The 18,144-nt window shown below is 44.4% G+C and overlaps 1 protein-coding gene across 2 annotated transcripts in view; it reads left to right on the top strand.

Annotated features, from left to right (window-relative positions):
* The first annotated feature begins 136 nt into the window (after positions 1-136).
* gna13b (guanine nucleotide binding protein (G protein), alpha 13b) overlaps positions 137-18,144 on the top strand; it is a 30,515-nt gene continuing 12,507 nt past the window's right edge. Inside the window, exons 1-3 of one of the 2 annotated variants that reach the window (XM_052049738.1) lie at positions 137-572; positions 15,954-16,183; positions 16,649-16,699. In XM_052049738.1, the coding sequence (XP_051905698.1) occupies positions 224-572; positions 15,954-16,183; positions 16,649-16,699 (630 nt within the window). In that variant the 5' untranslated portion in view covers positions 137-223. The remainder of the gene's footprint in view (positions 573-15,953; positions 16,184-16,648; positions 16,700-18,144) is intronic. The other variant, XM_052049737.1, reaches the window with a different exon arrangement.

Genomic DNA, 18,144 nt, shown 5'->3' with positions numbered 1-18,144 from the left:
CCGTTTTTGTCATATGACTTTATTTTTGTGTATTTTATATGGACCCACTAGTTGAGAATCGTTGAATTCCGGTACGGTACCTCTGTTTTTGTCATATGACTTTATTTTTGTGTATTTTATATGGAAGTAAAAATAGACCTAAAAAATCCAAAGTATAAACGGCAATAAAATCCTGGTTACACTGAAGCATTGTCATTGAAAGCGGGGATTCCGATGGCTATGAATGCATCAGTGGCAGCGGCTGCGCTCAGTCTTCCTCGTTGTGTGCATCGATGAAGTTGTTTCAAAGATGGCGGACTTCCTGCCGTCCCGCTCAGTTTTATCTGTTTGTTTCCCAAACTGTCTCCTCACTAGCGGAGAGGCAGAGCAGCTGCGGAAATCGAAAGAAATAGATAAGTGTCTTATTCGAGATAAGACGTACGTTAAAAGGCTAGTTAAAATCCTCTTACTTGGAGCAGGCGAGAGCGGCAAGTCTACTTTCCTTAAACAGATGCGCATTATCCATGGGCAGGATTTCGATCAGAGGGCCAAAGAAGAATTCAGAGCCACTATTTATAGCAATGTTATTAAAGGTAAGACTATGACAAATACATTTGATCTCTCCCGAGTTATTGTTGCTCTGTTTGCCACATGATGTAGGCGATTTCGCGTGTAAACACTGATGGTGATGTTGGAAGCTATGCTAACTGCGCTTTGAGATGACCGGGGCCACTTTCTGTTCTCTGCTATTTGCTGCACGGGCGAGCAAGAAACGCCCTTGTTATTTGTGTTCGTCTCCACGGTGGGTTCGGCGGGGGACCAGCCGTGACCTGAGCTCGTGCAATTGAAGAGCTCTGGAATAAAAAGCTGTCCTCGATTCATGTTAGGCGTGTATTGTACGTTACGATGGTGGCGGACACTGACGGTTATCGTCTGCCTTTCTTTGTGGGCAGATAACGTGACAAGATCATGAATACAATGACGTATATTTACTGAAACGATCGCCACACGTCGCCATGGACGTTACTCTCCAACTCGACTCCCGACTTTGAATGGTGTAGCTCATTACTAGGGGTGGCATAAATAATTGATTCTTAGCTATAGATGGAAACATTGTAAATCAATTATTGCGTTCGAATAATAATTTAGTAAATAATGTTTTGCATACGGAACAAGCAAAAACAAAATAAAAAACGCTGAATGTTTCGGATTTAATTACGATTACCCTCACCCCCACCTCAATATTGCGATGTAATATGCCATTATGTTTTTAATAAACAAGCAATTCATCTTTATCAAACAATAGTATTGTATTGCCCTTCAATGTGGAAAGAAGGATGCACGCAGTCGCTGATGCAATCTGTCGTTTTTTAATAAACAAAAAGAGCAATAATACACGCATTCATAGGAGTTGCTGTTAGCCACAACTCAGGCCCATGCGCTCCACATTCAGACTCACTACCTGAGCCAATATTTCCCCCAACCTGACTCCTTCCCTCTCTATGGCGTCACACAAATACAAGAAACAGATATTACAATATTATACATTACAGGGCGGCCCGCGAGTGGTTCGCATGTCGACCTCACAGTGCAGAGGTCGTGGGTTCGATCCCGGCTCTGGCCTTCCTGTGTGGAGTTTGCATGTTCTCCCCATGCCTGCGTGGATTTTCTCCGGGTACTCCGGTTTCCTTCCACATTCCCAAAACATGCATGGCAGGCTGATTGAACACTCCAAATTGTCCCGAAGTGTGAATGTGAGCGCAGATAGTTGTTCGTCTCTATGTGCCCTGCGATTGGCTAGCAACCGGTTCAGGGTGTCCCTCGCCTACTGCCTGAAGACAGCTGGGTGTCCCCCCCCCCCCCCCCCCGTGACCTTTATGAGGATAAAAGCAGATCGAAAAATAGATGCATGGATATACATTACAGTACTGTAGACACATTTACTAAATAATTTGACATGCAGTCTTGAAGTATTGCCCAGGACACCACTTTATGACCACACAAAGTGTAGCCTTAACATATAATGTTCACTGTATTGTAAATCAATAAGAAATAACACAAACTAAAATGCAACTAATACTAAATAAATATTAAACTAATAATGCAAATACATCTCTGGCTTTACATCCGCTTATTGACTAAATGAAGTGCATCTGCCTTCAGTTTCTTTCATGAAATTGGATGAAGCAACATCTGGGGCCACATACGGAGGAATTTCTTCTTTTAATATGTGGTAACCACTGACCACTTTTACAGTGCTTTGCCATTTTCATACCATTTGACCAGAGGATGCTCACTCAGTTCCTTCACAAATATGTATATTTTCAACGTTAGATATTCGCCTCAAAGTCCCATGAGATGGAAAACTGATGGAAAATTAGACGCACCAACTACCACTGGTTTTAATTTCAGCATTGACATCTAAGCGAATCACTCAATTTTATTGACTTATCTAGTCTACTACCAACAGTAGTCGTTGTTAGTCGACTAATAGGCTCATATGTCAATCATGCCTTTTCACACCAGGTAGTAGCTGCTCTTATAATAACCATCACTCCTTTGTGTTGACGATTCTCCAAATGTAGTCTTTTTATTTCATTTGCTTAGTTTGACATTTTAATTCTGAGGCATTATGTTCTTTTTAACTCAAAGTAAAGGTAACAAGTAAGAGATGATTTTTTTTTAAATCCAAATTTTCCTATATATAACTCATAACGTTTACCACAAAGATTGGAGATCGTTTGAATAAGTGCTCTTTAAACAAGCATTTAAACTTTAAAAATCATGAACAAAACACTTAACAAGAAATATATTAAAACCCAGGAAATGAGTTTTTTTTCCATCAGTCATCTGAGCTTTAATGAACTTGAGTTGATAGGTGACTGTTGTGATTTTGGTGCAGCTGTGCCACAGGTTAGTGATCGGGGAATTAAATTGTAAAATGTTTCCATGGTGCAATCAAAGGTTCGCATCATATTTAGTATGTTTGGTGAAATGCACCCAAACCTTTGGATTCTGTTGCTAACACAGTTAGCCATGACACTGCTTAATCAACAGTGCTTCTGTTTACATGCCCGGATGACCCGGATTACCACAACTGCACGTCACAGACAAGGCATGCAGCCAAAGCAGCAAATAAATAAATGCATAACTGATGAATCTTTGACTATTAAATTAACAGTCGGCCAATTTGATCGTTGACGTCATTGTGACTAGTCGACTAATCTTGGCAGCCCGAATGTTGAGACGGGCATCAAATTGGTGACACAATTGGTGTGCAACTTCTTCTCATAACTCTTGTCATGAGCACAATGAGTACATGGTTAAATCTGATATCGGTATCATGCGTGGCAAAATTTGCTATTTGAAAACTTGTCTGTTGTGGTGGCTTGTAGGAAGGTGAACCTTACATGCTGGTCATGTCAAATCATGGTGTGAGCATTTGAATGTCTGCAATGTCAGCATGAAAACCTTTGTGAGATTGCTTGATTGCTGTGAATCATTTGTCAATTGTTTTGTGTGTGACAAGTAGAGCTTTTTGTGTGTGACAAGTAGAGCTGTGCGATGTGGCCCAATTATTTATTTTTTTAACCCAAGAGTTTTATTTTGAGGCGGCCCGTGGTCGACTGGTTAGCGTGTCGACCTCACGGGGCAGAGGTCATGGTTTCAATCCCGGCTCTGGCCGTCCTGTGTGGAGTTTGCATGTTCTCCCCGGGCCTGCATGGGTTTTCTCCGGGTACTCAGGTTTCCTCCCATATTCCAAAAACATGCATAGCAGGCTGATTGAACACTCCAAATTGTCCCTAGGTGTAAGTGTGAGCGCGGATGGTTGTTCGTCACTGTGTGCCCTGCGATTGGCTGGCAACCAGTTGAGGGTGCCCCCCGCCAACAAGATTCACAAAGAAAGGAATTTTGAAACAATTTACACATGTGCATATAAAATCTAAATGTAATCCGTGCCTACACCTACAAACTAATGAGAGTGCTGTTAAATGTGTAAAGAATAAATTACTCACATGTCCTTGATAGTGTCTGCTGTGTTGTGTCTGTCTCAGTGACAGACTGAGAATGCTGTTGTCTTCCTTTCTGATCAAAACCATGTTGTCTTCTACTATGATTAAGCCTGTCTCCCCCTAGCGGATACCCCAAGAATTGCAACTTATAAAAAATATTCATTCCGTGTCTTTTATGCATTTTTTTCACTTTTAAATGATGCTGCGGGCCTGATCGAACATCCTTTGGGGCCGGTTCCGACCAGTGGGCCATATGTTTTACACCAATCCTCTAAATTGTCCCTCGGTGTGAGTGTGAGTGTGAGTGTGAGTGCGGATGGTTGTTCGTGTACTTCTGCCCTGCGATTGGCTGGCAACCAGTTCAGGGTATCCCCAGCCTACTGCTGCCCGAAGACAGCTGGGACAGGCTCCATCAAATGTAAGCGGCTCAAAAAATGTGTGGATGATGCATTGGGTGGTGAATGTGTGTGTGTGAGTGTGTCACGAAAGTCTGAAGAAAATCAGCCACTGTTCTCATCTGCTGTGAGGTGACAAAGATGATTTTTGTTTGAAGAAGTACTTCGAAATTTTCAGGTGCAGTTAAAGCAAACTGTTTGCATTGTTTCAGATGTGTTCTGCAGTGTTTGGGAGTAAAACCAGATTGGAAACTCGAGGGTCCCGCGATAAAAGTTAAGTCAGGAAATTCAGCCAACTTGTTCTGGAAATGAATTTCAATAGGTTGGCAGTGATGGTTACATCATAAACAGTTACATTTATTCAAATTTGCACAGTTTGTTGTTTGGTAAAAGTACCTTACTTTTCTGTGAAAAGGAGAAAATAGGGAAGTGTTATTTGAGAGGGTGGAAATGCGTGAAGGGGAAATGACACAGTTGATTATGTTTACACCTAATAGGAAACTTCATGTCAGTCTCCCTCCTGAATTTGTCTGACTCATGGTTGACACACAGATACCACCTTAAAAAGAGACATTTGAATAGTAATAATAAATAAATAGATGAATCTAACACTGTCTTTACTTTGGCCTGTCGAGTTAGAACCTTGTGAAATGTTGCTTGCTGTTAACCAGTAAGCAATAGAAAAATGATCAAAACTCTCATGAAAGGGTGAAACAGATACAGTAAAAGCATGGCTACTTTATTGCTAAGGATTTACATCCAAGTGCTCTTGTTAACAAACTGGGCTTTTGTGCTCTTGTACTCCCAAAGTGGAACTATTTTGTGAAATTGATTCCACCAAAGTAAATAAAAGTACATTTTTATTACTGGTGATGGAGAATCCTGTTTTTAATGAAAATGCATTACTTTGGATACAGTTATTGTTTTGCACTGAAGGAAGCCTTATTTGTTGTGAATAAATGTGGTTTTGTTGTATAGATCGTTTCTATAATCACACTTATTTCCTATTGTTTCCTTTTGAAATGTTTGTGATTTGATGTGAGGAAAAATATGAGGGAGAAGAAATTGTTTGCTTCCTTTATTTGGATGGCTACTGACCAATAAACCCTGTGTAAAAGTATGACGGAGCCACAAAATGAGGAAAAAAAACCGAAGTTGAATAGTTGAATAATCGGATCACAGCACTCAGAATCATATTCTAATCAATCGGTGAGGTGCCTTAGATTGCACACCCCTAATCAATTTATAGGTAGAACAGGGGCGGCCAACACGCAGCTCGCGAGCCGCATGCGGCTCTTTGGCTGGTTCAAAACGGCTCCCGGGCTTTCATACGACAATTGTCAAAAATGCCTCGGCGATGGCGCTGCCATTCAAACAACGGTGCTTGATACACAGAACGTACTACGTCAGCCGTTACTTGACAGACATAGAGGGCAACCAATCAGATGACTGAATCATCGCTCACGCGCAGACAACGGCGCTAAGTGCTAACCTAGTCAGCGAATGCGAATTAACTCTGTTTTTCTCAACTCAACTCAAATGTATTTATAGAGCACTTTCAAACAGCCATCGCTGCACACAAAGTGCTGTACATGGAGCAACTAACATATAAAACTGTAAAGCAAAACAACAAATAAGTATCAAAGACGGTAGAGGGCACCAAACAGTATAACTAAGATCATAATTTGGGTCATGCTGAGTCAAACGCCAAAGAATACAAGTGAGTTTTGAGGTGGGTTTTAAAGATTTTGAAACACTTTCACAATATTTTTTTTTACTCCAATATTTTATTTACCCAAGCAGGATCGTTGATAATAGACATGCAGAAATGAACACAAGACACTGAAATTTGCTAGAATATAAGCGCCATTTATTTCACCACAAAGAATCAGCAGAGCAATACAATCACAAGTTGGTTCAATGCAATAAGTACAATCAAACTCTCACCGTAACGCACTGGGAAGGAGAGCTAACATTCCCGGCAGAGTATGCATCCAACCAGCTGGGCGTCCGTACGCAACACGCAGCAGACTCTACCAGAGTTTAGCTCCCAATTCCTTTTCTACGCTCAAATGTTCATGTGCCCCAGAGGGGAGGGTGGCCGGCCCAAACTCTCTGGCACCACTGAACAGCCTTCTTCTTTGATAACACATCTGAGTCTCAAAATAATCATGTTTTGCTCAAGCAATCCCACACCTCATTCCCAAGGGACATGCACATCTGAAAACAACATTGTTTTACCCAAACAATCACACACTCCTTTCTCTACGGGAACACTCGCTCCTGGTACTTGAGCAAAAACATGCCTAAACCTTCATACAAACCAAAAACATCACATAAAATATACTTATTCCTTTTCAGGTACGTTCTGTGTATTTAGCGCTGTAGTTTGAATCACATCGCCACCGCCGAGGCGTTTTCGACGCTTATTGTGTGAATGCCCGGGAGCTGCATTGAACCGGCCAAAGAGCCGCATGTGGCTCGTGACCCGCGGGTTTCCCCACCCCTGGTCGAGTGGATCCATAAATCAACCGCAGCCACTATTGTAGCTTCTATTCTATACACATTATAATCCGGTGCGCCCTACATGTGAAAACAGTTTCAAAATAGGCCATTCATTGGAAGCGCACCTTATAGTGCAGAAAAGACGGTACCCATACCTACCATTATCTACCCTCTCTTGTATGATGCACAGAGACACTGGCTAGAGCTGGACGATTAATCCAAATCTGATTGTGATTTTGATTTTGGCTCCTACCGATATTTAACCCTTAGGTCCTTTAAAACAAAAAAACCCTAAGTTATGCGTTTTACAATTTTGGAAATGATGTATGTTGTGTTATACAAACATTCTTTTTTTTTTCAAACCAGCAGCAAGAATGTATGTAGAAAGAAGAAAGAGAAAAAAACACCAAACATCTTTCAATTAAATGCAATATGAACACAAAATAGATAAATCACAGTACTATTTACAATTTTTTATTAGTACTTTGGGATTTTTTTATTCTTTATTTTTTGCAAAAGGAAAAAAAAAATGGTGTCTGGAGGTCCCAACCAAGCCCTACTAACAATCCCGACCGGACGTGTTCATGTAAAATGCATTGCTTTGAAGCCTCCTGCAAAAAGGCAAACTCATTTGCGATCCTCTGGCGCCACCTAAAAGTTGCACAATTGGAATGACCTCAACCCAACAATGTGGCATGCATACGTCTGTCCAAGCGAAAACAAAGCGATTGACGTAAAAACGCGTGAAATGCATGTTTACACATTAGGTTTACAATGCATTCAAAAATATGAATTATAATGGGTCTCTATGGTGCAAAATATGTAAATTGTGAAGATTACGGAATCAAAATCAAATCAAAATTTTATTATCAGCATGTATTGTATTGTATTGCTGCAATGCCTGAGAATTATCAGCTGGTGACGTCATGAAATTTCGGCCATTTTAGAACCCCCCCATACGTTTCAGCTCTCTCGTGTTTTTCCGAATGCCTTTGCCTTTGATTCAAAGACATAATTTTGCATTTATCGCAAACGGTGGACTACGAGGGTTAAAATAACAGCATAAATATAATAGCGATAGTGGATCTTGTCTTAACTGTGTGTGTTAATGCACAGCATGTTTGCATGCATGTTTGCATTGAGGGTGGAGAGGAAGAAATTTCATCTATGCTGCATGTCATACATAAAGCATATTTGACAATAAAGTTGACCTTGACCTTTAGATAAGTCAAGTCAAGTCAAGTCAACAGTATTTATAGAGCACTTTCAAACAGCCATCGCTGCATACAAAGTGCTGTACATGGAGCGATTTAACATATACAATAAACAGTAATAAGTAATAAGTAATAAGGCGGTAGAAAGCACCAAGCAGTAAAACCAATAGCAAATCTAAGTCATGCTGAGTCAAACACCAAAGAAAACAAGTGAGTTTTGAGGAGGGCTTTAAAGATGGGCAGCGAGGAGGCTTGCCGAATGTTCAGTGGGAGGTCATTCCAGAGAGATGGACCAGCAACAGAAAAGGCTCGATCCCCTCTGAGCCTCAGTTTAGTTTTTGGTACGTCTAGCAAAGACTGGTCCACAGACCTGAGGCGCCGGGCAGGGGTGTAGGGGCGTATGAGCTCAGAGAGGTAAGGTGGCGTGAGATTATTCAGAGATTCAGAGATAAGGATAATGCTTATTCTAGGTTTCAATGTGTGAAAAGATGCAGGGCATCAAATATGTGGATGTAGCAGCACGAAAACGAAAGAGGGTTGAATTTCACATGATATTTAAATGGTCATGAGGCATCAAATATGTGGATGTAGCAGCATGAAAACAAAAGAGGGTTGAATTTCACATGATATTTACATGGTCATGAGGCTACAATGATTGTTTGAGTAGTTGCAAAAATCCTAAATTTTGAAAGGAATGAATGATCATTTCCCCTCCGTGAGTCGTCACCTTACCGTGGTGGAGGGGTTTGTGTGTCCCAATGATCCTAGAAGCTAAGTTGTCTAGGGGCTTTATGCCCCTGGCAGGGTCACCCATGGCAAACAGGTTCTAGGTGAGGGGCCAGACAAAGCACGGCTCAAAAGACCCCAATGATGATAAAAATAAATGGATCTAGGTTTCCCTTGCCCGGACGTGGGTCATCGGGGCCCCCCCTCTGGAGCCAGGCCTGGAGGTGGGGCTCGTTGGCAGGCGCCTGGTGGCCGGGCTTACACCCATGGGGCCCGGCCGGGCACAGCCCGAAGAGGCAACGTGGGTCCCCCTTCCCATGGGCTCACCACCCATGAGAGGGGCCAAAGGGGTCGGGTGCAATGTGAGCTGGGCGGCAGCCAAAGGCGGGGACCCTGGCGGTCCGATCCTCGGCTGCAGAAGCTAGCTCTTGGGACATGGAATGTCACCTCTCTGGCAGGGAAGGAGCCCGAGCTGGTGTGTGAGGCAGAGAATTTCCGACTGGATATAGTCGGACTTGCCTCCACACACAGCCTGGGTTCTGGTACCAGTTCTCTCGAGAGGGGTTGGACTCTCTTCCACTCTGGAGTTGCTCACGGTGAGAGGCGCAGAGCAGGTGTGGGCATACTCATTGCCCCCCGGCTCAGTGCCTGTACATTGGGGTTCACACCGGTAGACGAGAGGGTTGCCTCCCTCCGCCTTCGGGTGGGTGGACGGGTCCTGACTGTTGTTGGTGCATATGCACCGAAAACAGCAGCTCAGCATACCCACCCTTTTTGGAGTCCTTGGAGGGTGTGCTGGAGAGTACTCCTGCTGGGGACTCCATTGTTCTGCTGGGGGACTTCAATGCTCACGTGGGCAATGACAGTGATACCTGGAGGGGCGTGATTGGGAGGAACGGCCCCCCCGATCAGAACCCGAGTGGTGTTTTGTTATTGGACTTCTGTGCTCGTCACGGATTGTCCATAACAAACACCTTGTTCAAACATAAGGGTGTCCATATGTGCACTTGGCACCAGGACACCCTAGGCCGCAGTTCGATGATCGACTATGTAGTTGTATCATCGGATTTGCGGCCGCATGTTCTGGACACTCGGGTGAAGAGAGGGGCGGAGCTGTCAACTGATCACCACCTGGTGGTGAGTAGGCTCCGATGGTGGGGGAAGATGCCGGTCCGTCCTGGCAGACCCAAACGTATAGTGAGGGTTTGTTGGGAGCGTCTGGCGGAATCCCCTGTCAGAAGGAGTTTCAACTCCCACCTCCGACAGAGCTTTTCCCATGTTCCGGGGAGACGGAAGACATTGAGTCCGAGTGGACCATGTTCCGTGCCTCTATTGTCGAGGCGGCCAATCTGAGTTGTGGCCGTAAGGTGGTTGGTGCCTGTCGTGGCGGCAATCCCCGTACTCGCTGGTGGACACCAGCAGTAAGGGATGTCGTCAAGCTGAAGAAGGAGTCCTATCGAGCCCTTATGGCCCGTGGGACCCCAGAGGCAGCTGACGGGTATCGACTTGCCAAGCGGGCCGCGGCTTCGGTGGTCGCCGAGGCAAAAACACGAGCGTGGGAAGAGTTCGGTGAGGCCATGGAAGCCGACTTCCGGACGGCTTCGAGGAAATTCTGGTCCGCCATCCGACGTCTCAGGAGGGGGAAGCAGTGCACCACTAACACTGTATACAGTGGGGATGGGGCGCTGCTGACTTCGACTCGGGACGTTGTGAACCGGTGGGCAGAGTACTTCGAAGACCTCCTCAACTCCACCAACACGCCTTCCTTGGAGGAAGCAGAGCCTGGGGACTCTGAGGTGGGCTCTCCTATCTCTGTGGTTGAAGTCACCGATGTGGTTAAAAAGCTCCTCGGTGGCAAGGCCCCAGGGGTGGATGAGATCCGCCCGGAGTTCCTCAAGGCTCTGGATGTTGTGGGGCTGTCCTGGTTGACACGCCTCTGCAACATCGCGTGGTCAACAGGGAGAGTGCCTCTGGATTGGCAGACCGGGGTGGTAGTCCCTCTTTTTAAAAAGGGGGACCGGAGGGTGTGTTCCAACTACAGAGGGATCACACTCCTCAGCCTCCCTGGTAAGGTCTATTCAGGGGTGCTGGAGAGGAGGGTCCGTCAGGAAGTCGAGCCTCAGATTGAGGAGGAGCAGTGTGGTTTTCGTCCCGGCCGTGGAACAGTGGACCAGCTCTACACCCTTAGCAGGGTCCTTGAGGGTATGTGGGAATTCGCCCAACCAGTCTACATGTGTTTTGTGGACTTGGAGAAGGCGTTTGACCGTGTCCCTCGGGGAGTTCTGTGGGGGGTGCTTCGTGGGTATGGGGTACCGAACCCCCTGATACGGGCTGTTCGGTCACTATACCACCGATGTCAGAGTCTGGTTCGCATTGCCGGCAGTAAGTCGGAATCGTTTCCAGTGGGGGTAGGACTCCGCCAAGGCTGCCCTTGGCCTGTCGCCGATTCTGTTCATAACCTTTATGGACAGAATTTCTAGGCGCAGCCGAAGCGTTGAGGGGGTCCGTTTTGGGGGCCTCAGTATTACATCCCTGCTTTTTGCAGATGATGTGGTGCTGTTGGCTCCTTCAAACGGGGCTCTCCAACTCTCACTGGAGCGTTTCGCAGCCGAGTGTGAAGCGGTTGGGATGAAAATCGGCACCTCCGGGTCGGGGAGGAGATCTTACCCCAAGTGGAGGAGTTCAAGTATCGTGGGGTCTTGTTCACGAGTGGGGGTAGGAGGGAGCGGGAGATCGACAGGCGGATCGGTGCAGCGTCTGCTGTGATGCGGACGCTGTATCGGTCTGTCGTGGTGAAGAAGGAGCTGAGCCAAAGGGCGAAGCTCTCAATTTACCGGTCGATCTACGTCCCAACCCTCACCTATGGTCACGAGCTATGGGTCGTGACCGAAAGAACGAGATCCCGGATACAAGCGGCTGAAATGAGTTTTCTCCGCAGGGTGTCCGGGCTCTCCCTTAGAGATAAGGTGAGAAGCTCAGTCATCCGGGAGGGGCTCAGAGTCGAGCCGCTTCTCCTCCACATCGAGAGGAGCCAGATGAGGTGGCTTGGGCATCTGATTCGGATGCCTCCTGAGCGCCTCCCCGGTGAGGTGTTCCGGTCATGTCCCACCGGGAGGAGAACCCGAGGAAGACCCAGGACACGCTGGAGAGACTATGTCACCCAGCTTGCCTGGGAACGACTCGGGATCCCCCGGGGAGAGCTGGAAGAAGTAGCTAGGGAGAGGGAAGTCTGGGCTTCCCTGCTAAAGCTGTTGCCCCCGCGACCCGGCCCCGGATAAGCGGTAGATGATGGATGGATGGATGGATGGATGAATTATCATTTATATTATTATTTTCATCTCAACCAAAATAATCGTGATTGTTATTTTTTCCATAAAAAACGTCCCGCCCCAATTGGAGAAGTAGCACAGAACAAATCTTTCTGCTCATCTATGACAAGTGCTGCCTAACTTCCCAACACTCCCTTTAGCAGTTTCCCTTTTCTTTTACTTGAATTGTTTAGCAATAATTCAACATGTTGACCTGGCTGGGGCTTACTTCTGCAGTGCAGCTGCTTCTGGCATCTGTGATTGTGTGAATGTATTGTGCTTAGGTGAACTTAGGTCTCTATTTGATCACTGGCAACAAACAATTGTTGTCAACGTGCCCCGACCCCCAGGCAAAAAAGTAGGCAAAGCACGGGAAATTTAAAAGAAATAATCAAGATAAATTATGGCCAGCAGATGGCAGCCTTATTATCTCTTGTTTCGGATCGAAGAATGCGGAAGCATGTGAATATGGTGAATCTTTGATCAATCACACACTGCTTTTAATGGTCACATTTCCAAAGTGTTTTTTTTTTTAGCTAAATATGCAACAGTGAGTGTCGCAAAACACAAAACAGAATAAAGATACATTTAGAAATGGAAGCAATGATGCAATACACACACACACACAATCAAGTTCGTAAATTGTCAAATGCAAAAATGTTACACTCATGGCTATTTGGAAACACATTACTGCATTTTGCCATAAAAAGCACTTTTTCATTCATTGTTGTTGTGAAGAGATGCTCCATTTCACACACTGGAAATATTATTATTATTATTTCCGTATTTTCACGACTATTCGACGCATCGTACTAATGGCCGCAGCCTCATTAATGGGTGACATTTCTGTATTTTACACATACACAGGACGCACCGTACGAATGGCCGCAGTTTTACAGTGGTAAAACATACGCCAGCTTAAACATACGGCATGCATGCGCGCACTCTAACACGTTAGCTTGAAGCATACGGTTGCATGACAAGACATACAGATAAGATAAAAACACGTTTTTAAAAAGGCAACGAAAGCAGAACTGAGTTCGGGTGTATTTTATTTAGTCATCGTACAATGTTCTCACGTTTTTCGATCAATCATCACCCAGAAATCCATCAAAGTCCTCATCCTCTGTATCAGAAGCAGAGGACTGCACATCTCAGTTGTCATTGAATGCATCACATGCTAGTGTGAGTTGCTACGCATTGCCGAGCGGAAAGAAGGAGTAGCAACAGCAAAGTCAACATTTCTCTCGCGTGAAGCTTTCCCACATTTGAAAGTAAAGAACAGAGCGAAACATGGTGGCAGCGCGTGTGTGTGTAGAAAGAATTGAACAATTGTGCAAGTACCGTAATCCATCAAAAACGCCGCGTTCCCTCTCGGTGTTGCGTATTGTGGCGTAACTTGCCAAGCGCTGCCTCTCACTCTTTGTAAAGTTGTGTTTGCCACCGATCATCCATTGTTCCCATGCCGTTTGCAACTTTACTTTGAACGCCCGGTTGATGCCAATGTCCAGCGGTTGGAGTTCTTTAGTCAAGCCTCCGGGAATAACGGCAAGCTCAGAGTTCATTTGCTTGACTTGTTTTTTCACCGCTGCTGTGAGATGGGCACGCATGCCAAAAGCATAACCGGTGGCTTTAAGTTTGAACTGAGCTCCGTAGGCGTGTCTTTTTGTCGAATTTATTTTCAGGGGTTCTTAGAAACCAAAACCAGAGTTGTTTTGCAACAACGCACATTGCCACACTCTATACAAGTGTTGGTACTGGCTTGAGGCGTCCACTTACACGCCCACCCTTCACCATTGGCGTACTAGCTTGCCTGTCCTCTCTCTCCCTCTCTCTCTCTCTCTCTCTCTCTCTCTCTCTCTCTCTCTCCCCCTCTCCATATATGTATATATACACGCCCACCCTTCCCTGATTGGCCGACTTCTTTCCCACATGCCTGGCCACAGTCACTTCCGCCTTTTCTCTATATAAACAGCGTGTCGGCTGTCAGTCAGATTTTGGAACTCAGCGCATATAAAGGACGCTCCGCACCATAAGGCGTCCTGTCCATTTTGGAGAAAATTTAAGACTTTTAATGGCGCCTTATAGTCGTGAAAATACGGTATATATTTTTTTTTTTATCTAAGTGAAATGATTTTCGGATGTATTTCACCCCGTCAATCACAAATGCAGTGGCTATTAGATTTTTGGTTGGTGATTGTCAATGCATGGTATGGTGTACGACTGGTTAACATGCCGGTCTCACAATGCAGAGATCCTGGGTTTGATTCTGGCTCCAGTCTTCCTGTGTGGAGCTTGCATGTTCTCCTCGTGCCTTTATGGGTTTTCTGCGGGTAATGCGGTTCCCTCCCACATTCCAAAAACATGCATGGCAGGTTAATGAACACTCTAAATTGTCCCTAGGTGTGATTGTGAGCATGGATGGTTGTTCGTCTCTGTATGCCCTGCGATTGGCTGGCAACCAGTTCAGGGCGCACCCCGCCTACTGCCAGAAGACAGCTGGGATAGGCTCCAGCACACCCCACAACCTTTGTGAGGATAAGCGAATTAGAAAATGGATGGCTGGATGATCAATGCGATAGTCTGCCTCGCGACATGGGTACATAAATATTTTGACGTGATTACACTGACATTAACCATTCGTATGTTTAATTACATACGCAACAATTCAATAACATGCGTACTGAAGATAGTATGACTACGTTGCTTCACGTCAATCATTTGTGATTGCTTCATCGAGGATGCAGAGGCAGAACGTCCGCCAACATATGCAACTGCCCTAGTCACAGAAGGATACAAATAGTTTTCCGTTTACAGCCACGAGTTCGGCACAGAGCCAGTGATGGTTACCCACTGCGAGAACAAGTACAACACACAAGTTATTCACTTGTCTGCCCAGAAAAAATATATGTACCCCAGTGAATCTCCTCTACTACGAAACCTACATGTGCAAAAATACACACTAGTGTGAAACAATCTTCATGCATTAAAGCCATTCCCTCTTTTCTGCTTCCCCCTACAACGAAAAGTCCCACCGGTGCCTCACAAGGTTCCCTACGACGAAAACAACCCTCCCGCAAAAGTCTAATCCAACCTCAGCCTGCCACAGCCACTTCTACTGCTTTGCTAGGAAACGGCAACAGCAACCATCACACTGGTTTACACATGTGCAGTAATACAGGAAGCATTTGTTACTGTTAGCACTGGTTAGATATTTCACGAGTAGTTTCAGACACAGCACGAACGTTGCATTGCTTGGTTTAAAATGGCTACAAAACGGACCTTTACAGACCAAGGCTCTTCACAAGGAGTTCACAAAAGAAAAGCTTTAACACTTGAAGACAGAGTAAAAGTCATAAAGATGAAAAAAGATGGAGGAAGCAAAGTAAAAGACATTATGCAAGAAATTAATGTCAGTGAAAAGCGAATGCTGATCGTAATTTTTTTTCTTTCTACGTTGGAAATATGAAGTGTCAAGTAAGTGTATGCTCATACTTATGTACTATTGGAATACAAATGAAGAGTACACTTATATGTTTTGTGTGTGTTTGTGTTTACGTCTAAGATAAAATTTGCTTTCATGAAAAGTCCCGTGTTGTGAAAAATTTCTGGGTGCAAACATGATTTTGTTGTAGAGGAGTTCTACTGGTCATACATTTTTAGTGTAAACCGAATCGTTCATAAATAGAGCCGACGTTTCACTGTATTTGTAATGTCCGTCAGTTTGTTATACACACATTTTCACTGCACTACTTGTCATAGCATGTGATGCCAAATGTAATGAGAATTAAAATAAGTGTTTTCTCATTGCAGGTATTCGAGTCTTAGTGGATGCTCGAGAGAAGCTTCACATCCCATGGGGAAACTTGTCCAATCAGCGTCATGGTGATATGTTGATGGCGTTTGACACCCGGTCTATGATGGCCCACGGCCATGGTATGGTGCAGCCCAAAGTTTTTCAGCATTACCTGCCATCTATCCGGACCCTGTGGACTGACCAGGGAATCCAGAATGCCTATGACCGCCGCAGAGAATTCCAATTGGTAAGTATTTACAGTTTATTCATTGGGCTGTACTGGTCCAGTCTTAAAATTTTGAAAATGCTAGATTGTAAGGAACAAAACTGTCTCGTCTTTAAAATGGCAGAGCTGCAACTTGCCCATAGGGTTTGTATTTCTGTTCCTGCTACAGCCGTATGAACTCAGTGCTGTGCTGTTAAAAAAAAAAACAACAACAAAAGAAACTCGGGCCCGATGGCATCACTTGAAAATGGCAGATCATCACCTAGCCGAGCTTTACATGTCATTGGATTTGACAATTTAATCCAAAAAATGAAAACCAGTTGGTTGTTCATTATTAAGCAGAAATATGTTTGTCTTCTGTATAACCAAGCAAATTATACTACAACAAATATATGTTGTGTGTAAATATAAAACCGATGGTAAATTGTGAAAAATTTTTAGGAAAGAAAATTAGTTTTTTACACCCTCTTTTTCTCTCTGTCTCAGGGAGAGTCCGTCAGGTATTTCCTGGACAATTTGGAAAAACTCGGACAGTCGGTAAGTCTCAGAAGTCTCTCAAATGGATGCCACTTTCTAGTGCCGCCCTAACAGTAAAACCCCTCTACAATGAAACCTACATGTGCGAAATTACCCCCTAGTGTGTAAAAATCTTAATGCATTAAAGCCATTTCCTCTTTTCTGCTTCCCCCTACAATGAAAGGCCCCCCTGTTGCGTAATACAAAATCCTTTTCTCCACACTTGCCTCACAATGAGGTTCACTACAACGAAAACAATCCTACCGCAAAAGTCTAATCCAACGTCACCCTGCTACAGCCACAGCCACTGCTTATCTAGGAAACTGCAACAGCAACCACCGCACTGGCTTACACATGCGCAGTACTACAGGAAGTATTTGTTATTGTTCGCACGTGGTTAGAAATTTCACTAGTGTTAAACAAATACAATACAATACAATACATCCTGATTTGTATAGCGCTTTCACAACAGCAGCAGCTGTAACAAAGCGCTTAACAAAACAGTTAACATAGAGTAAAATAATATACAACACATAATATAAAACATGGACAGTCGTGCAGTCCTAACCACTTTTCACCTCATACGCTTCGTTGTTTAAAGCAGTTTGAGATGAAAGAGGAGAGAATCGTGTGGAGCGTTTACACGTACAAAGCCGCTGAGCGCATCAGCACCGGCACAGCGTCCGTGCAGCCCCACTTGTGTTCACACGGCAGTTTCTGCAGTGGAGCAAAATGACAGAAAACAAATGAGCTGTCGTGTTGGTTCTTTTTAAAACGTATACACAACTCAAGCGACTATTGTACAGGCACGTCCTTCTCGTTCTCGGTCTCCGTGCCTTCTGCTCGAGAGTGACCGCCCTCGAAAACATTAATCAACAATGACTTCAATGACACTCAGAAAAGCAAACGCGTAATGAGCTAAACGGAAAATCAAGTGAGTAAATCACAAGATAAATTATATAGGGCGCGGGGGGTTGTGAACACACAACAAAGGAACAAACTACACAAACAACTTCGAGACAGTCCAGTCTCCTACAAAAGGAAAGATGTTACCAGCCACCTCTTGTGTCGTTATTAAACAAACACATGATGGAAGTCCGACAGAGCATGAAAGCAATGCATTATCGCCGTACGTAATCAACTCTTCAGAAGCATTTGCAAAGGAGCAAATTTAACCCAGTTGCGTTCACACGTGCAAACCCCTAATGTGTCCTTTCACCATGCTCAAAATCAAATAAATGTATGCTCATACCTATGCACTATTGGAATAAAAATAAAGAGTACACATATGTTTTGTGTGTGTGTGTGTTTGTCAGAGATCAAATTTGCTATTGTGAAAAGTCCCCTGTTGTGAAAAATTTCTGGCTGCAATCGTGATTTCCTTGTAGAGGAGTTCTACTGTACACAGTAACACAGATTCTGAAAAATAACATGATAATGCTCAGAAAAAATGCACTTGTATCGTT

Source organism: Hippocampus zosterae, chromosome 17 (genome assembly GCF_025434085.1).
Source record: "Hippocampus zosterae strain Florida chromosome 17, ASM2543408v3, whole genome shotgun sequence".
Lineage (NCBI taxonomy): Eukaryota > Metazoa > Chordata > Actinopteri > Syngnathiformes > Syngnathidae > Hippocampus > Hippocampus zosterae.
Note: the sequence above shows the minus strand (reverse complement) of the source record. Positions and strands in the feature narration are given on the sequence as shown.